Source organism: Dicentrarchus labrax, unplaced genomic scaffold (genome assembly GCF_905237075.1).
Source record: "Dicentrarchus labrax unplaced genomic scaffold, dlabrax2021, whole genome shotgun sequence".
In the NCBI taxonomy this organism is placed as follows: domain Eukaryota; kingdom Metazoa; phylum Chordata; class Actinopteri; family Moronidae; genus Dicentrarchus; species Dicentrarchus labrax.
Genome location: NW_026136708.1, coordinates 20,400,281 through 20,422,091, shown reverse-complemented (window position 1 = coordinate 20,422,091; position 21,811 = coordinate 20,400,281). Strand labels below are relative to the sequence as shown.

General features: G+C 37.8%; 2 protein-coding genes and 1 long non-coding RNA gene across 9 annotated transcripts in view; 2 read left to right on the top strand and 1 right to left on the bottom strand.

Moving 5' to 3' along the window:
- Window positions 1-21,811, top strand: part of LOC127367992 (uncharacterized) — a 71,386-nt gene that overhangs the window by 20,266 nt on the left and 29,309 nt on the right. The gene's annotated exons all lie outside the window — the stretch shown is intronic.
- Window positions 1,781-16,414, top strand: LOC127367995 (uncharacterized). 7 transcript variants are annotated; one of them, XM_051408363.1, is made up of 7 exons: window positions 1,923-2,073; window positions 11,278-11,613; window positions 11,756-12,034; window positions 12,470-12,571; window positions 12,662-12,690; window positions 12,856-12,912; window positions 15,819-15,998. In XM_051408363.1, exons 1-7 carry the CDS (start codon window positions 2,013-2,015, stop codon window positions 15,900-15,902), a joined length of 948 nt encoding a protein of 315 aa, XP_051264323.1. In that variant the 5' UTR covers window positions 1,923-2,012; the 3' UTR covers window positions 15,903-15,998. The 7 variants fall into 7 exon arrangements, with proteins under 7 accessions (XP_051264328.1, XP_051264325.1, XP_051264326.1 ...); XM_051408362.1 differs by lacking the exon at window positions 15,819-15,998 and adding an exon at window positions 13,037-13,179 and having other exon boundaries at window positions 1,931-2,073; XM_051408367.1 differs by lacking the exons at window positions 11,278-11,613; window positions 11,756-12,034; window positions 15,819-15,998 and adding exons at window positions 2,317-2,652; window positions 2,943-3,029; window positions 13,037-13,179 and having other exon boundaries at window positions 1,932-2,073.
- Window positions 17,487-21,738, bottom strand: LOC127367999 (uncharacterized). Its single transcript, XR_007885567.1, has 2 exons — window positions 21,504-21,738; window positions 17,487-20,853 (listed from the first exon to the last, which is right to left on the bottom strand). It is a non-coding gene; the product is annotated as an uncharacterized LOC127367999 (long non-coding RNA).

The window sequence follows — 21,811 nt, the reverse complement described above, 5'->3', positions numbered from 1 at the left end:
CTTCATGAATTTGCTGTCAAGTGTTGGGTTGTAGTTAAAGATGTGTTCATGTTTATTGTTATTTCTGTATCACCTGTTTAACTGCAATAATTTTAACATCTAACTTCCTTACATTGGCTTTCAGCACAATAATTTAAACCCTACTTTAAGATTAACTGATCACTTAACCTCAGTTTTATGTCTCTGTTTAAGAAGAACTCACAGACTAAATTAACCCACATTTACCATTTTTGTTAACATATTTGTTAAGAGTCCAATATGTGTTTTGTTTGCTTTGAGACTTAAGAAGCTATAATATGTAACAATTTACACATTAAAATGTTTTATGATATACTTTTAGATCTTGGCCATTTTTTATAATGTATTTCAACCAGGTGAACGATTTTAGTCATCGGTCATCTGGAGCTTAAGTTATCAGAGAGACAAGCTGAACTCATGTTAGCAGCAGTTCGGCTCTGCCTATTAAACCACAAAGACTTAAAGTGAATTATCCAGCAAAATAGAAAATGAGGGTTCTGACAGTTAAGTACTTCGTAGTTTGTACGGGAAACATTGCCAATGCTACGACTTAAAGGCTGCAGCAGCTAAACACTGTTCCTCCTCTCGATCATTTAACATCAGTAACGCCAGGGTCTTGGACATCTGTCGACGAGTTGGGCTTCAAGCAGCTGTACGGAGGTGACTTCTGTTACCATTCGTGTTAAAGCGTGGGAATAATTAAGAAACCTTCAAACCAGCTGTTCTGAGCATAAACTGTGTGAAAGAGGCAAAGAAGGCTGATGTCCTGAAACTGCTTGGTGAACTTGGGGTGAGTGAAAGAGTCCTGGCTGGTGTGGGATGTGACCATGTTGAGTGACTTGGAGGAAAGCAGTGATGATGATGAGTTAACAATCTGATAGTGACAGACTGTGAAACACTGAAATACTGACTTGAACTGAATGCAATGAACTGAGCAACACTGAATACTGAAATAAGCTGAATACTGTAATCGACGAGTCTAATAAAAACACTTCTCCTTCAGTTCTCAGAAGAAAATAACTGCAAAGATAGAATAAGGAACCAACAGGTCTCGGAGAACTAAAACACCATCTTATGTGTGTTCTTGGCCAGCTGATAAAGTATCACCATGGACATCAAGAGTCAAAGCTTTGAGCCTCTTCCGTCTTCTAATGAACACTATATAAGGAAAGAAAGTCGCGTTGCTGCAAACATTTATCTTAACAGACAATCTTCACACGTTCAACTTCCTCGTCTTCTTGAAACACGCCATTATCACAAATACACAGCGGAACTGAACACATTGAACTTATAGATATAGTTTGTTTGTCACAGCATATGCATATATAAGTACCACCACTAATAACACATGAAAATACTCCACTAGTAAACGTCTTGCATTCAAAAGCTTACTTAAGTAAAAGTATTAAAGAATTATGTGCAGTACTTTAAATTTATTTTGGGACATTCCACCACTGATAATAACACAACATTTTATGGCAGCTTGAAATGTAAATAAACATGCATTATGATAGATTTTGGTTGATAAACTTAGTTAAAGGTGTATTAATGTTAACTGTTAATGTTTGATTTGCATTAATTTTAACATCTATATCTCTGTGCAGGATCTTAAAGATTTTCTGGTATGAGAGTAATTAAAAAAAATGAAGAGGAAGTGGGACAACTCTCATCTTGACTGAGTCACTTTTGAGAGTTGAATTAAACAGCTGAATGAGAGGAAACTGTGGAAACCCAAAAGGGTTCAATTTCCACTGCTGTTCATTCCAGATACTTCAGGTCAGCTCATGTCAGCCATCAGTGAAGGAGGAAGGTAAAAGCTGATGGTCTGCCTCCATTAAAAGCAACAACTGATGTATGTGAGAAAAGAAGGAGGGTATAGTCACTATGAGGAAGTGACATTTTACTAATTAGAGGAAGTAGATTCAACATTTGTCTTTAAGGAGCTCTAGTTTAGAGACTTACAAGTACAAGAAGCAGAGAGACAGAGAGGCACGATGGTTGAATTCAGATGGATTAAAATGTCTTTATTTCTGATGCTGGTGCTTCACTTTACAGGTAAGGATACATATAACATGTATATGAAGAACAGAAACATTCATTTTATTAATATAATTAATGTTATTGTATGACTTCACCTTATTTTCTAACAAGGTGAATAGTGTGTTCAGTGAACTCCTGGAAATCATAAAAGAGACAAACAATGTAAAAACGTTTGTTTCTAAAATGATCCTCAAACTGACATTAATAGTCATATTTTTATTTCTCTTTATTCTTTATATTTCTCTCTCATCTTCTCAGCAGCAGCAACCAGACAGCTTTATCTCTCCTCCACTGTCAGAGCTGGAGATGACGTCACTTTGTCTTGTGAAAATGTGATAAATGATCAGAATAACTGTGGCAGTACAACATGGCTCTTCAGTGGTTCAAGAAGCACAGCAGCAGTAGAGCTGGTTACACTTGGACAGATTGGTAAAGACACCAACTCTAAATCAGACAGACTGAGTGTTACAGCGAACTGTTCTCTGGTTATAAAGAAGGTCACAGTCGAGGATGTTGGTCGTTACACCTGCAGACAGTTTATATCAGGACAACAACAAGGTCCAGACTCTCTGGTTTATCTGTCTGTTATTACCAGTGAGTATTGACATCATAATGTTTTCAGCTCAAACTGTCTTGTTAGAACAAAATACTGAAACATTACAATTCAGACTTCAGCCCTCAGCTGAGAAACCAGGTGAGAATATGTTGAGCTGTTTAAAGTTACTTCAAACTGATGTCAATAATTAACTCAAATATTTGTTTATTTTATGGTTTTAAAGTTTGAATATTACATCACAACAATTCAACTTCCTCCAGTTGAGTGCTGTTGGATAGTATTTCAGTTTTGCACTGAACAGTTTGTTGAGTTGTGTTCATCTGTTCAGGTGAGGACACAAAACCAACAACAACAATAAAACCACCAACAACAACAACAACAACAACAACTGATAATGCTTCAACAGAACTAAAAGGTAATGACTCAACATTTTAGCTCTCTCTCTCTCTGTCTCTCTCTCTCTCTCTTTGTATGTGTGTTTCCTCACTTTCTTTGTTTTCCTTATACTTTCTTCCCTTTCCTTTATTTATTTGGTGGTGGGGATTGAGTGGATAGTGCTGTTGTTGTACTTTACCCTTCTACAGTGTTTTTTAGTCTTTTATGGTAATGGTGAAGGCCATTACGGGGACATGACGGAGTGAGGAGAAGGGACATGTAGAGGAGGACGCCGATTTTGGTTTGACGAGAGTTATTATTGATTTGGCGGATTAGCAACAACTATACCGTGAATGTAACAATCATGGGTGAAACTACGGATGGAAATAGCGATAGCATGTCATGGCAGGATGAAAATAGAAATAGTAAAGATAGGAGGGATAGTTGTAGAAGCTCAACTTCTAATTTGTAGGTGGGCGACATGGCTAAAAAAGTGATGGCAGCAGTGAGGAAGGAGGATGAATAAACTGAATGGAAAGTGATGGTGACATTAAAAAAAGAAGGGGGACATTTTCACCCACTAAAACTGACGAAGGCAATTGAGAAAGAAATGGGCAAGATCAAGTTTGTTAAGTATTTGAGCAACAGGAGACTTCTGATTTTTTCTAAATCAATTGCAAAGAGATACGTTTCTCAGAGCGATAACACTGAATGAAGAAAAATCAGAATCAAAACATCAAACAATGGATGAGATCATACAGGAAGTGAAAGGAGGAAAGGTAGCGAAAGTTACAAGACTGCAAACGCAAAGGAAGGGTGTGAAAATTGACAGCCTGTCAGTACTCCATGAATTTGAAAATGTTTTGCCCAAGAGAGTAACAATGGGATATTTGAGTTATGACGTCAGAGAGTTTATCCCAGCACAATGTAAAGGAAACCAAAGATGTGCAAGATGTGGGGAGGAACATGAATATGGAAAATATGGTCAAGATGCCAAAATCTAATGCTGCAATTGTGGTGGCGAACACATTTTCTGCATTTGGAGGGTGTCCTGTTCAAAGACAAGCTAGAGAGGTTATAGAAATATAAAGTACCAAACCAGGTACTGCTGATGCAGTCAAAAAAGTGAAGGAAAGTGAAATAGATTGAATGTTAAAAATATGATACATACTGCAAGAGACAAGTAAGTCATAAGTATTGTTGCACTACCATAGGTATTGTATATTTTATATTTATTGTCTAACTTTTTTAATCTATTTGGCATTAGTAAATGTCATACCTGCTGTGAAATTGAATGTTTACTTTTAGTATTAGGAAATGTCTTGTCTGTTTGTGCCTGTGCACTTTATCTGTTTCACCGTGGGAGAGTGAGAAACGTCCTCTCGATTACTTTGTATGTCTGGTGCATGTGAAGTAATTGACAATAAAGCTGACTTTGACTTTGACTTTGATAGAGGATCAGTGTCTTACAACACGGAAGCAGCAACCAGAAACAAACCCATGCATAAAGAAGATTAATGAAGATACATTGATTGTGGACAAAATCAGCTTTGTTGCTTTTATCTGTAGAAGTGTGAATGTGGCAATGCAAGGAAAAAAAGTGTTAGAATCAAGACAATTGTAGAAGGAGCTATAGAGATTCTGGGAGTTAAAGAAGTAACACCTGAATTGATTCATGAGATGTTGAACCCTTCTAATCATGATGGACTGTCTCAAGGTGATTCACTTTCTCATGGTATTTCATGTCCACCCATGGAATGCCAGAAGTTAAATTGCAAATGGGCAAGAGTGCAAGAAATTTGTTGATGATCTGCAAGTTATACCAGATGTTATTTGTATACAAGAAACGTTGTTAAGACCACATTTAGATATTGTTATGTCAGGGCACAGCTCGGTTAGATGTGACAGAATTGGAAAACAAGGAGGAGGATGTGTAATTTTCATTAAATAAAATTAAGCATATGAAAGAGTAAATATTTTAAATGAATATGAATGTATAGTGATAGAAATGTGTTGTCCCAGAGGAAATATCAAAATAGACACATTTCTATAATCCTTGCAAGAAGCTGTCAATGCAAATATTCCATGAGATCTCTGACAGTGACGATAGAAGAGAAATATGGTGTGGAGATTTGAATGCTCATAATACTCTATGGGGAAGTGATCATACAGATACTACAGGAGAAGTTGTTGAAGAACTAATGGATACCATGTTCTATGAATTTTGATATGTATACACAGGAAGGTTATGTAATAGAAAGATGGTGCTTCTCTTAAGCTGACTGGGGGAAATTTAGAGAATTTTGTATTGAGATCACTAAAAGTATATCAATGGAGGATGATGTAGATAACTATGCAGCAGCAGTGACTTCCATTATTATTAGGGAAGCGTCAGCATGTATTCCTAAGAGCACAGTAAATGGGAAAAAGAAAATGGTTCCATGGTGGAATGATGAATGTAAAAAAGCTTTAAAAGATAGAAATCACGTATTCAGAATTTTGTGAAACCATTTGAATCATAAAATTTCACTGATTATCAAAGAAAGAGAGCTTTAAGTCATCCAAGAAGAGTGCTTGGAGATAATTCTGTTCTTCAATTGGTGGATAAATAAAATTGGGTGACATTTGGTCAATGATTAAAAAGTTCTGTTAAATAATTAAATCTGTTAAAATCCCAGTGCTAATAGATGGAGAATATCTGGCAATTACAAATAAGGAGAAAAACAGAATTACTGGGTAAGAAATTTGCAAGTGTACATCGTGGAAGTCATTTAGACAATAAACATAAACAAAGAAAAGATGACATTTTAAAAGTAAATACTGATGTAACAAAGAAAAGGGATAGTGATGGATCACCACTTGACATGGACTTTACATTAACTGAGTTGAAAATGGCCTTAGAGGGAAGTGGATATTCAGCCCCAGGACAAGACGAACTATGTTATGTTATGTTTAGAAATCTACCAGATGAAGCATTGGATACTATGTTATACTTGTTTAATAAGATATGGAGAGGAAGGTGTAATGCCTGGCAGTTGGAAAAGTGCTCTGGTGCTACCTTATGTTAAGCCTGGTAAAGACCCAGCTAATGCAGGAAATTAAAGGCCCATAGCGTTGACTTCTCATTTGTGTAAATTGATGGAAAATATCATTGTTTGTAGATAATCATACTATTTAGAACACAGAGGACTGATTTAACATGTCAAAGTGGATTTTGTAAAGGAAGATCTACAATAGATGCATTAGTGAAAGTTATTAATGAGGCAGAAAAGCAGTTAGTATAAAAGAGGTAATGGTTATTGTGTACTTTGATATTAAGACAGCATATGATTCAATGTGGTGAGAAGGACTACTGATTAAAATGCATAAAATGGGTATTGGTGGAAGATTATACAACTGGGTTTTAGACTTCCTGTCTCATCGGACATTTTGTGTTAAAGTTTGGGGTGCAGTTTCAGATGATTTTGATATTATTAATGGTATTCCTCAAGGTAGTGTCAGTCCTATACTGTTATTTTATGATATTATTATATTATTATTATCATAATTATTACTATTATGATATAAATGAAATGAATAAATGTTTTTTCTTTTAAATATTGGCAGAGATATTGGGTCATCATTTTATGCAGAAGATGGGGCAGATGTCAGTTTCAAAGTCTTCTTCACCAGGAGGAAAAACATAGATAATGTGGATCTTAAATTATATGGTCAAAGTATGAAAAGGGTAGAGTTCAAATACTTAGGATTATGGTTTGATGAGAAATGTATATGGAGAAATCATCTTAAACAAGTTGAAACAAAATGTTAAAAAAATACTCTGGTTAATGGGTAGCAGATAAACAATCACTGTTGGATATTTATAGGGCCTTAATACAATCATGTATTGATTATGGATGTATGGTATATGGAGCTGCAGCTCCTCATACCTTTTGGAAAAACTAGACAGAATACAGTTCAGAGCTCTAAGACTCAGTATTCGTGCAATCAAAACAACTCCTACTAATGCATTACTGGTGAAACGTTCAAAGTTGTCACTGGCATATTGGGTTAATAAAGGGATCTGGAGAGGAACAACCCACAACAGAGGTGCTGTGCAATTGTTGGGAATATTCAAAACAAAGAAAATGTAAAGGGTGTGGTTGGAACATTAATACAGTCGTAGAAGACTATGGGTTAAAAAGGTTAGAGTCTGGACCAAATACCATGTAATGTAATGTTCCTGCATGGTTATCACCTGTACCAAAGTGAACTTAAAATTTGTGCAATTAAACAAAATCTTCTATGGATGTCAGCGCTACACTCTGCTCTGGGTTAAGCTATTCTCTTGTTCAGTCAGTCCAACAGTGTTGTTGCTCACGTTTCCAACCATTGTCTGTTAAAATCTTTATATTTGAATTAAAATGACTTTGCTTTGCACACAATGAATGAAGAAAGTAAATGTTTAGGAAAGGGAAGTTAATAATAAGGAGAAGACAATTTAGTTCATTAACTGAAGTGGAAACATGATGATTTAGTTCTTTGCAACACAGGATAATAAATAACCAATAAGATGCTGTCCTCTGAGTTACATAAACTGAACAGAAGACAAAGCTGCAGCTGAAGATGTGTTTAATGTTATTCTTCTCTTTCCAGTTTGGTGGCAGTGGTTCATCATTGTGTTTGTGAGTCTTGCAGCACTCTTAATAATCATTGTTGCTGTCATCAGATGGAAGAGAACTAAAGGTGTGAGCAACCACAGATTAAACTTTTATGAACAAGAAGTTTTGATGAACCAGGATTTTTATTGTGGAAACTAAAGTCGACTCTCTTTTGTCTCTTCAGGAAAAAAATCACAGACGGATAAAAACAATGTGAGTTTTATGGTTGAGGAATCAAATGTTTATACAGTTATAACGGAGTTGAATCAGCTCCTCTCTGACGGTGTCATCAAGTAGATTTTATTTTTTTATGTTTCTCAGGTACAGAGCTTAAACCCTGCAGTGAATCCAGAAACCAGTCAGGACACGGTAAGATCCCAGACTACACCCAGTACAAAGTTACACTGCAAAATGTAGCTCTGTGAGACACACAGTGACAGAATGAACAGAATACAATGAAGTCCACATGTTACTGAGCAGCCATGATGTTGTCTTCTCTGTATAGGCTGATCCTGAAGATGGTGTTTCCTACGCCTCCATCAGCTTCACCAAGAAGACCAACAGTAAAGGCCGGGTAAGCTGTCTGTTTGGTTATAGTGATGATGGTAGTGAATGAAAACACTTCTCAGGTAATAAAAACAGGAAAGATTCTTTATTTTACCATTAAAGCTTAGGTCTACATGGAAGGATTGTGAAGTCATTGTGTCCAACACTTTGGTCCAGAACTAAATATCTCAACAACTACGGACCAGAGGAGGTGTGTGTTAAATAATTTCCCCCTGGGATTATTAAAGTATTTGATTCGATTCGATTCGATTCAGGACATGTACAAACAAATCCATTTATGTGGTGCTGGATATCATAATGTTGCATTATTCGTGTCATTTAATGCGTAATTTATGTGTTGTGCTGTTTGTTTCATGTTCTCCAGGTTCGGGGTAAAGTGATGATGATGATGAGATGAAGAAGTGACCTACGCCACTGTGACAGCTCCCTTTTCTTCTGCTGGAGCCTCTGCTGATCCCAGCAACCTCTACGCCACCGTCAACAAACATAACAAATAGGAGACCACAGTATAGTTACAGCTCATATCATCACACTTATTTTACATTGATAACTGATACTGATAAATGTTTGACTGTGTTTCTGTATTAGATGATCATTTTCAGGATTTATTGCTGTAATAAGCATTTTTGTCCAGAAGAGGGAGTAGTAGGTTAACTAGTAGCACAATGTGAAAAGCAGAAGTAATAACCAGTGGAGGAAGAAGTATTTACATCCTTTCCTTAAATACTTAGTACTGCAAGTAAAACTGCTTACTTAAGTAAAGTAAGTATTATCAGTCAGTCTCTGTCAGTGTTTTACTATAATGTAAGATGTTTTTGGATTAATATCACTGCTGCATTAATGTGTATGTTGCATTTTACTGCTGTACATGTTTAAGGTTGCGCTAATTTTAACTGCTTTATACACTGTTGTGTAGTTTCATCTACAGCAATGCATCATATTCTGTGAAATCATCATATGTCTGTAGCGTCGCGTGCTTTAAGAACCACAAAACCTTTCAGGAGCTCATAAAAACACCACTGTTTATATTGTTGTGACGATGCATTTTCCAGCTAATCCAAGAAGGTTTTTAAATAGTACATTTAGATTAAGATGTAGAAGTATAAAGTGTCATGAATGGAACCGGAATTTGTACTTTAGTACAGTACTGAGCAAATTAACTTGTAATAACACATTATATAACTGCTTGAAATGTAAATGAACATAATTATTCTACATTTTGCTTGATGAATTTGCTGTCAGGGAATAAGTGTTGGGTTGTAGTTACAGATTGTCATGTTTATTGTTATTTCTGTATCACCTGTTTAACTGCAGTAATTTTAACATCTAACGTCCTTACATTGGCTTTCAGCACAATAATTTAAACCCACTGTAAGATTAACTGATCACTTAAACTCAGTTTTATGTCTCTGTTTAAGAAGAACTCAAAGACTAAATTAACCCACATTTACCATTTTGTTAACATGTTTGTTAAGAGTCCAATATGTGTTTTGTTTCCTTGAGACTTAAGAAGCTATAATGTGTAACAATTTACACATTAAAATGTTTTATGATATACTTTTAGATCTTGGCCATTTTTTATAATGTATTTCAACCAGAAAGTGAAAGATTTTAGTCATCGGTCGTCTGGAGCTTAAGTTATCGAAGAGACAAGCTGAACTCATGTTAGCAGCAGTTTGGCTCTGCCTATTAAACCACAAAGACTTAAAGTGATCCAGCAAAATAGAAAATGAGGGATCTGACAGTAAAGTACTTCATAGTTTGTACGGGAAACATTGCCAATGCTACGACTTAAAGTGTTGGGTTGTAGTTACAGATGCTTGCATTTTTATTGTTATTTTTGTATCACCTGTTAATGTTTGGTGTTCCCGGTCTGCAGTGGTCAGTACCTATCAAAAGTGGTCCAAAGAAGGAAAAGCGGTGAACCAGAGACAGGGTCATGGGTGGACAAGGCTAACTGATGCATGTGGGGAGCGAAGGCTGGCCCTGTGTGGTCTGATCCAACAGATGAGCTACTGTAGTTCAAACTGCGAAAGAGTTAATGCTGGTTCTGATAGAAAGGAGTCAGAACACACAGTCTGTTGTGTATGGGGGCTGCATTACTGAAATGGCTGATCGGTGTATTGTAATTTGATCATTCTTAATTCACACAATTTATTGCTTATTATGCTTTCACTCTGTAGTGTCTGTATGGGAATCTACACATAATATAATAGAATACAGTTACATGGTGAGATGCAGTATAGTGCATGATGTGATAAATAACACTTTACAGGCTAATTTAATCTCAATGTGTTTTGGCCTCACACTACAGTCGACACACTGACATTCTTACGCAGATCTGTGGTGTATTATTTTACGTCAATAACCTACATAACTGAAGTAATCATCATAAATAACACCGATCTGTACGTTTATCAGAATATGCCTATTTAAAATGAATATTAAATTATCAACAGCAGTAATATTATTGCTAAACTGGCCAATGTAGCTGATGTGACTGCTTACTGTGGAGGCAAGGATTTCTCGGCTCCTCCGTACCCACATCTCTCTCTCATCTCCTCGCTGGGAGGTGCTAAGAAGCGAAGAAAGGAAGCGGGTGAGGGAAATGAGGAGACACGGTAGCATAATGAAAAGCACCCAAGTCACTATGAGGAAGTGACACTTTACCCATTAGAGGAAGTAGATTCAACATTTCTCTTTAAGGAACTCTAGTTTACAGACTTACAAGTACAAGAAGCAGAGAGGCACAATGGTTGAATTCAGATGGATTAAAATGTCTTTATTTCTGATGCTGGTGCTTCACTTTACAGGTAAGGATACATATAACATGTATAGAAGAACAGAAACATTCATTTTATTAATTAATGTTATTGTATGAGTTAACCTTCCTTTAAGAAAGACAGCCAAGTAGTCTGTTAGTTTTCCAGCAAGGTGAATGGTGAGTTTACTGAACTCTTGTAAACCAAGGATGAAGCACAAATACAAAGTTTTGTTGGATTTAAAATGATCCTCAAACTGACATTAATAGTCATATTATTATTTCTCTTTATTCTTTATATTTCTCTCTCATCTTCTCAGCAGCAGCAACCGGACAGCTTTATCTCTCCTTCACTGTCAGAGCTGGAGATGACGTCACTTTGTCTTGTGAAAATGTGATAAAGGATCAGAATAACTGTGATAGTACAATATGGCTCTTCATTGGTTCAAGAAGCACAGCAACAGTAGAGCTGGTTACACTTGGACAGATTGGTAAAAACACCAACTCTAAATCAGACAGACTGAGTGTTACAGCGAACTGTTCTCTGGTTATAAAGAAGGTCACAGTCGAGGATGCTGGTCGTTACGTCTGCAGACAGTTTATATCAGGACAACAACAAGGTCCAGACTCTGTGGTTGATCTGTCTGTTATTACCAGTGAGTATTTACATCATAATGTTTTCAGCTCAAACTGTCTTGTTAGAACAAAATACTGAAACATTACAATAATTATGATTATAGTGATGAAGTTCATTTTACTCTTGTTGTCTTTCTCTCACAATGTCTCCATCTTCACCAGTGACTGAACATAAGGACTCTGATAAGGTGACATTAAGCTGCTCTGTGTCGACTAATGGACGATGTACACACACAGTGAAGTGGCTGTATAAGGGTCAAGATTTGGGTAAAGATAACCAAGAAGTGAAGACATCACAGTCTCCCTGCAATGTCTCTGTGACCTTTAAGGCTTCTCATTACATTTACACATCAAACTCTAACTCATTGAAGTGTGCAGTGACTGATGGTAACAAAGTGCAGCAGTTTCCCTTCAGACTTCAGCCCTCAGCTGAGAAACCAGGTGAGAATATGTTTGTTTTAATGTCACGTTAATAATTACCTCAAATATTCATGTATTTTTATTTTATGGATTTAAAGTTTTAATATTACATCACAACACAAGTTTTATACGGAACAGTTTGTTGAGTTGTGTTTATCTGTTCAGGTGAGAACACAAACAAACACACAGAACTATTTTCACTTTGTGTTTATGTTTTAAGTTGTTTGTGTTGTTTCATTAGTAAATGGTTGAATGTTCTGAGTTGCTCTACACAGTGGCTGTTGAGGAATCACTATTTTCAAATGTTGTTTATATTCCTACTGACTCAATGACAGAGGGAAACAAATCTTTTTGAAAGAGACAAAAAGGTTTGAATTTTTTTGCAAAGCCACACAAAGCTATGCTTGATTTGTTGACAATAACTTTCTTCACTGACATTTTTTTTCTGTTGCACAGCTCGTACAGATTGGTCTGTTCTGAACTACATAATGTTGGTTATGCGTGTGGCTGAACTCCTCCTAATTACTGTGATTACTGTTCTTCTCATCAGAGCTCGAGGTGAGAACATTCAGACCAACATTTGTTTACACTGATTAACACAAACTGTAAGTTTAGAGCTGAAATGTTACGCTGTGCTTTATTTTCCAGGGAACCAGAGACCACCTGATGACAGCACTGTGAGTTGAGAATAAAAACTGAAGTGAACCCATGTGTAACAATAAAAATGTATATGAATGATCAGAGACTGTAAGTCAGTGTAAATGATGATAAGCTGCTGCTGGGAACTGTTCATGTTACTGTAATGCAGGACTGTGAATGTCTCACTGTTTGTGTTTGTGCAGGTTTTAAACTCAGAAGGAAGCCGAGCAGTGAGGCGTTCAGGTCCAGCAGCCAGTCAGGTAAAGATCAGACCAGACAGTAACTGGAGGAAAATCTGGCAGTTTGGGGGATTATAAAAAAATTCATGGACTGAAAACATTTATTTGTTCCAGTTAAACTGAAGTGTGTTGCTGTGTCTCACAGGTGCATCATGATGAAGATGGACATGACGGCACAGTGAACTATGAAAACGTTGGAGAGCCTTCTGCTTCTGTCAGACTCAACAACTTGCACACCAACATCAACTCACCAGAGAAATGAGTCCACTGCTGTTAAACATTTTCCAGGGAACCAGAGACCACCTGATGACATCACTGTGAGTTGAAAAGTGAAGTGTAAAATTAAAAATATATACGAACGATTGGACACATAAGTCAGTGTAAATGCGGTGGGAACTGTTGTGTGAGGTCCACTTAAACATTTCTTGACAGCATTATTTTACACAAAAACATGAATCATAATTTTATTTTGAGGCTCTACATGAGGTATTGCTGAATGTATTGATCAAGCAGAATCCCCCATGGCTTTCAAATAAAGCCAACACAGAAATAACAAAAATTACAGTTCCTTGAGCTGCCACTTGAAGCTGGTTTCAGAAGTGATCAGGCCCCATATTTAAAAGTTTACAGCAGAAACAAACAAATGTTTACAACCTGGAGCACAGGTGCCTTGAGCTCCCAGTCCATCAGGAGTTCGCCGCAACTAGTGGTTAGCTAATAGCAACAAGTAAAGCTAATGTATCCATCAGTAAACTCTGTATATCCCTGAGAGCGGAGGTAGAGAAGCTGCACAACAACACAACTGAAAACTAAAAAAGGACTTTCTGCATCCAAAATCTTGAAGGGTTACTCCTGAGCAGAGCAGTGGGATAAGTTAGACAGACTAATCACATCCCTGTAATTCATGGGCATAATCAAAAAAGCACAATAGGTCCCCTTTAAGAAGCTTGCTGTACTGTATTTAAGAATGTCTCTTCTTGCATTTTGAAAATGTTTCCTTTCTTTAGCCAGTTCAATTCTAACAACTTTCTTAGGATGACATCCATTTGAACTTAGGCCTGCTGGTTTTCTGTTTGTCTTTTAATGTCATAAGTAGCCTAGCCTAGCACAACCTCCCTTGTATCACTGTGTGCAGAAGAACTCATTTTAATTAACTTTGATATAGAATTGCTGTTTTCCAATGTCCAATATGTTTTTGTAATTTTAGTGGAGTAGGTTTAAATGAGCTTTGATTCTTAAAGTCTGTAACAGTGTCGTCTTCATATACACACTGTAATCAATTGATGTGTTGTGTCTTTTATAGTAAAATATATGAGCTTTGATTAGTAACAGTGTTGTGTTGATTATAACTGATTGTATGATCTGCTGAAAAAAAATATGTATGTATGTATGTATGTTATAATTAATTGATGTGTCATGTATTTTACAATAAAAGGTGGATATCCATATTGATTTTGGAGACACCCTCTATTAGTATTATATTTTCTGAATTCCCTTTTATTCACAAAACTTATTTTTCAAAAAAGAAAATTGTCTCCAAGAACGGTTATGCTGTTGTAGAAAACAAATGGTTTTTTGAAATTACGAAATGACATCTGTCAACATCACAGCACCAGGACTGCACTTCCTATTTTTTTTTATTGCAAATTTGTATCCATATACGAAACAGACATTCAACATTCAAACTAAATACAAGGTAAATCACAAGACAACAATGCATAAACAAAAAAAGACTGCCCTTCCTAAATAATAGTAATAATAACAAAACCTTACTTTTGTCACATTAGATTAAGATGTGGACCCAAATGCAGGACACAGATTCAGACTTATGGTGATGTTTAGTAGGTTTTAGCAGTTTATTAGTTATTAGTAGGTGAAGATGAAGATGGTGATGATGATGAGAGGTTTGTGGAGATGGCTTAAAATGGCTGGTGATGGATGACTGGCAGGCTGGTAGGTGTAGAGCACAGGAGTAAGAATTGGTCAGGAGTACTACGCAGGAAACTATTTGTAAAACTACAAAAAACTAGAAACTTGCGACACAAAGATACTTGACAAGGATACTTTACTGTTACAGACTGACAATCAGACACCAAATAGCTGGAGGACCAGAGTAGAAATACTGTTGGGTTGATTGGAGGCAGGTGAGCAGGCTGGGAGAGTTGATGAGTTGATTTCACATAGGTGTGTGCAGCAGAGCTAGAAGGAAAACTGCACCCACAACACCCAGACAGGACACAAGGGGAGGGGGAAACACAAGAAAAACGCAAGGAAAAGGCAAAGATGCCAAATGATGGCTATGACATATTATATATATTACTGTTCTAAGCAACGCTCCAAAGTGCTTTACAACAACGAAAACATGTATGGTAGATAAAATGAGGCCAAAAGACATGCAACAGGATGGAAAAACAATAAAACCTCTAACAACTAAATGGGAATAAAAACAATAAAACAACATTTAAAAAGGAGATCATACTTTCTAGGAAAATAATTTAAGACATAACTCTTAAGACAAAATAAAAGGGAGGTGGCCTCAGTCTTGTTTCTGCAGAAAAACAATCAACGGAAATTACAGGTCTAAACTCAAAATGTTTCAAAAGAATGAGGAACTGACAGCTCACTAACCACTAACGCACCACCATCTCATCATGATAGACACTTTTTTTTTGTGGCCTTTTTTTGATAGTGAGAGGTGAAGATAAACAGGAAAGGGGGAGAGAGAGAGGGGATGACCCGTAGCAAAGGGCAACAGGTCAGATTCTGACTAAGCGGCCATCTTACTCGAATAATTTCTTCATTTCCTGTTACATAATGTGTTTACTGTCTTCTTTGTTGCATAACACATTGTTGAAACTGTTAACAACTATTACAACAATGACACCCGAGCAGGAAAGACTGATGGGTGTTTGTGTTGTGTTTCACAGGTGAATAATGATGAAGATGAAGACGATGGTGTGGTGAAATATGAAAACTTTGGAGAAACTTCTGCCTCTGTCAGACTCCACTGATCAACAACGTCCATATCAACGTCAACTCATCAGAGAAACGATGACAGCAGTTAAATAACATCATATTTATATTATTTATATTTACAGGTTCATTTTCAGTTTTGGATGATTTAATGTTTGTGTTTTTATGAATCAAATGTTTCTGTGCTTTGTGTGCTAAGCCATTTCTATTTCAGTCTGACTTTTGACAACCATTTTCAAGTCGTATCCATGCTCTCATTTATTTATTTTCTACAACCATTTCAGAACACAGCAGCTGAATTTCAACTTCATTAAACAGAAAAGATAATTCAACTCTTGTTGACTTCCTTAAATTGTCTTCCAGCTAAAGAGTTTAGATTTACTGGGGCTTTTTTGAAGCTACAGTAGCTTGAGCTTTGAGTTTCATGTCTCTGTGTGCAGAAGAACTCATTTTAATGTACCAACTGATACCAATTAATAAGCATTTGTTAATTATTTTACTTTAACATGTTGCAACATACTGTCTACATTCAGTGCAGCACTTCTCAAATAAAGTATTACATATTTAAAAAAGAACACACATTTCTTGGACTTTTACTGCACTCATATGAGACAACAGTCACAATCAGAGAGGTGTTGTTGTGCTTTGGGTCCAGTCTTGAAGAGCTGCTATGAATTCTAAAAAACACTAGATGTCACTGTGCTTGCTGCATTTGAAGCTCCAAACCTTTGAAGCTTCACTCTCCCATCACTAGAAGAAACAATGGGTCTGATCAGGAAGACAACAGGTGTATTTGATGAAATCAAAGCCTCAGGTGAAATGAATTGTATCAAAATATTTAGCTTATTATAGAGAGCTACGTGTATTACGATCTCATCTGAAAACACATCAGTGGCTACTTTAACTGCTGCTTTATTGTGATGAATTCTTAACACCTCAGTGTATAGGTCTTGTGACTTCCTTATACCTAAAAAGTAACTGAGGCTGTAAATTCTTAGGAAGAGTTTTCTGGAAAGGATTATGTCATATGTTGAGAATAAAACAGAGCCAATTTCACTGGGTACACTTATCATTAATTTTCTTTAATTTGTTGCTTATCAGTGACTGTCTTCAATTGGTTGTTCCATGAAACTAAACACATAAAGAACTCACAGGACCAATTGAACAAGGTATCACTAGAATCCCTTTTCTCCTCAGCTTATCTCCACAGGATCGTTCACCGGCTGCTGTGTCATCTGATCACTGAGCTCTTTTCTGATGTTTTCTTCTAAATCTACTGATAATTGTTATTGCTTATTGATTAGTATTTAGTTATTAGTAATCTACTGTTTAATCTGGTGTAAATCAATGTGGATGAAAGTGTTAACTAAATGACTAAACTTGTCAAAGTTAAAGTCTTTGGCTGCTGAAATTCGTAGAGAGGAAAAAAAATGTAGGCTGAGCATTCACCAATATAAATACACAACTTAAAAAATATAAAGACAATCCCAATAAGAAAGTGACACATAATTTATCACAGGAAGCAGAGTAATTTCTTTTAACATGCACCACTTCACAGACTCTGACAGTCAGTAACTGAGAAGAGACATAAAGAAGACTGAAGCATGATGGTTGAATCAAGATGGATTAAAATGTCTTTATTTCTGATGCTGCTGCTTCACTTTACAGGTAAGGATACATATAGCATAAACAGAAATACCAGAAACATTACAAAACAAACTTCAGCTTTCACACTTAATCTCAACATAAAAGCCTATTTATTTAATTCTTTCTCATCTTTTTTCAACAGCAGTGGCTGAACAACTCTCCCCCCGTATTGTTGTCAGAGTTGGAGATGAAGTCACTTTGCCTTGTGACAATGTGAGAGATTATCAGGACAAATGTCAGCGTACTTCGTGGCTCTTTGTTGGTTCAGGAAACACAACGTCAATACTTCTGATTGACCGTGGACAGATTGGTGAAAACAGCAAAAGGTAGGTGGTCCCAAAGGAAGGGTGGTCCCAGAAGAATCCTTGGTGGAGGTGGTGCAGGCCGTACATGAAGCGTAGACATGCAGACACCAAGCCCACCAGGATCGAATTGGACAAGCAGCAGCTTTGGGTTCCAATAAGCCGAATTCAAGGAGTCCTCAAAGACTGCGAAGTGTGTGGTCAATACAACGCAGGGTGCAGGGAACAGAGAGTGGATGGCGTCACCATAAAAAGCACCGTACCATGGGGATCAGTATGCATGGACGTAGCCGGCCCGATGGGGGTGACAGGGAAGAAAGGTGAGAAATACCTTTTGGTGCTAGTGAATTCTATGTCAGGATGTGACATCAAAGCTAAGTACGAAGTACCTGACATAGTATTGAAAGTTCTAGACAGTAACACGGTGTTACTGAAGAAGAAGGGAACCCAGGGAGTGGAGCAGCTTAAGCCAATTCCAAGCTAGAAGAAAACTAGGAACCAAGAATGGCCAGTAACATACAAAACCTACCACCCTACATCAGGCTGGCCACTGTCTATGGCGGGGTTGCCTTAAGGAGAACAGCCTCAGGACTCTGGGCAGGCAGGGGACTGAAGAAAATTAGATTGTGCTAAACAAAGGATTCTGTCGGAGGAGAAGGAGGTGATGAAGTGGGAAGAAGTTAAGAATTCTGGTGTGGTTTGCTCAGAGCCATCTACTCTGTCGGTCCTATGGGAAGGAGTCAGGAGTGAGAAACCACTCAAGCCAGACGGAGCCTATAAGAACTGGGCGCCGTCACACCCTAGCCATTTGCAGTTCCTGATCTTCAAGGGGAAGCAAGAAAGGTAGTATTAAATAAATTAAGTAGAAAAGAAGAACCAAGAAGAAAAAGAAAACACAACCTTAAAACCATGGCCAACATCATATGCGAAGCCCTAATGACCGTTGGCGCTGCAAGAAAGAGGAAGAAGGCGTTGGCTGATCAAACTCAGCGCAATTATTCTCTGGGGCCTAGGGTGGGGTGTGATCACAGTCCTGTACTGGACACAGCAGACAGACAAAGTGATTGTGGTGATTTGGTTAATGACCCACGCTGCCTGTTTCCCCACACCTATCGTCCTACAATCCCCATGGCTGGCATCATTGGCTCAGAAACATGCCACAGAAGATAACCAAAAGGGCCCGAATAGCACAGCCCTAGTTTGCTTGCTTTTGTTGGAACGCTGCTGAAAGTAAGACTTTGTGTTATTTTATCATGCATGTATGAGTTGCTGGTCATTGATCATTGGGAGGCATCTCCTGGACCACCAAACCTGTCCCCACTGCACCAACAGAACAAGATGTGTTGACCGTTCAGAAAAACTACGAGGAGGATGATTCCCTGTTCGCAGGGAATTAAGGCAGAGGTGTCAGAGGCAGTGGGTGATCTCAAGGAGGGGGTGTCAGGAGTTTCAACAGCAACCAACACTACGACAGGCAAGGAAGGACTGTTTTGGCCGTACACCCCTTCTCTCTCTCTCTCTCTCTCTCTCTCTTCTCTCTTCAAACTGGACATTCAATCGTTCAGCTACAGATTTTTCACCAGGGTTTGAAATTAAACAAACCTTTTAATATCAGATATGTAGTTAATCTATATCAGTGGAAGTGAATAATCAATTTTGAATCAATTTATGCTGTATGCTAACATGTTATCTCTACAGGTAGTAATTATTAGGTAGTGTGTGTTTAACAACTTGAAGGTTCTAACAGGTTAGCCAAAGAAATTGAAATTTAGTGTACTAGCCACTAAAAATAATCCTAGCAACTACCAAGTGCACAGATCAATAAGAGGAGAGCTGCCATGAACGGACGTGACAGGTACACGCTACAGTACAGTAACAGTGTGAATATTGGCACACACTCACCAGGAGGTTAGGATTGCCTCTTACAGATACCATGCAGGCTCACTCAGTCCCACACTTCTTGCAGTAACATCCTTATGGAATAATATTAGGCCAGTATGGAAAACACAAGATGGCGCAGTGCCTTGATCACGTGACATTTCATTCCATATATTCAGACTTTCATTCCATATATTCAAGTATCAGGAAATTTGTAGTGAAGACACTGGGAGTATACTGTATATGGCGTTAGTTCAGGGGCTATCTCTGAGTTCACACCGGGGTGCCGGCCAGAACACCAACTTAAGGCTAATCAACTTTCAGAGGGTCCACAATGAAGAAGCAGGTGATGGATAGTGCAGGTGTTTAATACTCTCTTGCTGGCAGTGAGGTCATGTGGTTTTTCTATATCAAAAGAACAATAACAAATATACACAAATGAATAAGGAATAAAGCTCTTAATCACTAATAAACATAATAAAGGAGTACTGAAATGACTACATCCCCATTTGCCTCTAATTATCACAATAACAGTCCTGAAACACACTTCACCTGACACACTAGCATATTAACACACATATAAACAACATCACATGGTAATATTTACGTAACGCTATAATAACATATATAATATATAATATAGGGTGATCAGACGTCCCCGATTTTCGGGGACAGTCCCCGATTTGGCCGACCTGTCCCCGGTTAAAGCTGTCCCCGAAAATGTCCCCGATTTGAATGGGGGAGAAAAAAAGTTGCGTATGGATGCACACTCCAGTTATTATGGTTAAACCAGTTTAACTAACGTGCTGACGTTACGCAGTAAATGGCTTGTGTCGACCGGCTGGTCTCTGCTCCCGCTGTGCTGCGGCACATCCACGCCACAACAGCAGAGCGCTCCTCTGCTCGTCCGTGCAGCTGCAGGTGAGTGACGGGGGAGCCAGCTGGAGAGCGCCTCCTTTTTTATTTTATTTTAGGGGCACCGTCCTTACAGGGGGAAGCACGCGTTGCAGGTTGCACTCAGAGTTTGTTCTGACTTTCTATCACAAGGAGTGTACAGCGTAAGTGTAAATCCTCTCATGTAATGCTTTGCTGTGAAATATGGCTGAAGTCACGAGTGGAAGTGTGCACATGTTGACAAGCTCCCGTGAGTTGATTGACATAGCTAAAAAAAAAAAAAAAAACTATAAATAATAATAATAAGAAGAATCAGAGTCAACTCAGAATCCAAGTTCTTCATATTGGTTTACAGTTTGGAAGGGTTAAAGGTAACTTCTTATTGGCTACTCATGTGCTTTGTCAATATACATTAACATGTAATTGCCCCTGTTATTTATTTCATAACGATAACGATTAACGATTTTGACCACTGCGCTAAAAATGTCCCCGATTTTCATTTCGGAAATCTGGTCACCTTAATATAATAACATAACACGTGACGTGACGTACACTCGATCAGAGGCAGGTGAGCTAAACGCTACTTTCCGTGACGTTAATGAACTGTTAATCCCTCACTCGAGGAGCACACACCTCTCTGACCAAGCGCCGTCAGTTACGCTACATAACCAACAGGGGGGGTGGGCTCCTATATGAGCTGACCAACACTACATCTATGAAACATCACACACTAAACATAATATGTCCCAACTTTGGGGCCTTTTCTACAAAATATATATTATAATTTGAATAAATGTGGAATGAAACTTTAATAACTGCACATATTTCATGTCTATGTTTTTGAACTTATTCTGTGTTTGCACATTGAGAGCAAACGTAAAACCAAACCAGTCAAATTCCTTGTATGTGTGCACATACCTGACCAAGAAAAGAGATTCAGATTCAGATACCAGTTGGAGGAGGAGCACAGAGCAGCCAGCTAAAGAGAGTCAGGACCTGCGGAGACGTCTACACCGGTGTGGATCAACAGAAAGCCAGTTAGCGAGACGACGGCGCCAGAAGTAACACAATAAAGTTCTCCTGTACTCTCCTGCTAATAACGTTTGTGACTCTGTGGTTATACACAGTATTTCTCACCAACTGACTGTGGACTGTCTGTTCCTGTGAGCCTCGTGTGTTTCTGATGTGTGTGTGTGGTCATCATTAGAGGGTTGAACCACCAGAGC

Coding starts and splice junctions, on each gene's coding strand:
- LOC127367995 (XM_051408362.1), top strand. CDS start 2,013: ATGGTTGAATTCAGATGGATTAAAATGTCTTTATTTCTGATGCTGGTG. Junction 11,614..11,755: donor TGATCTGTCTGTTATTACCA/GTGAGTATTTAC, acceptor CATCTTCACCAG/TGACTGAACATAAGGACTCT. Junction 12,572..12,661: donor TCTTCTCATCAGAGCTCGAG/GTGAGAACATTC, acceptor TTTATTTTCCAG/GGAACCAGAGACCACCTGAT.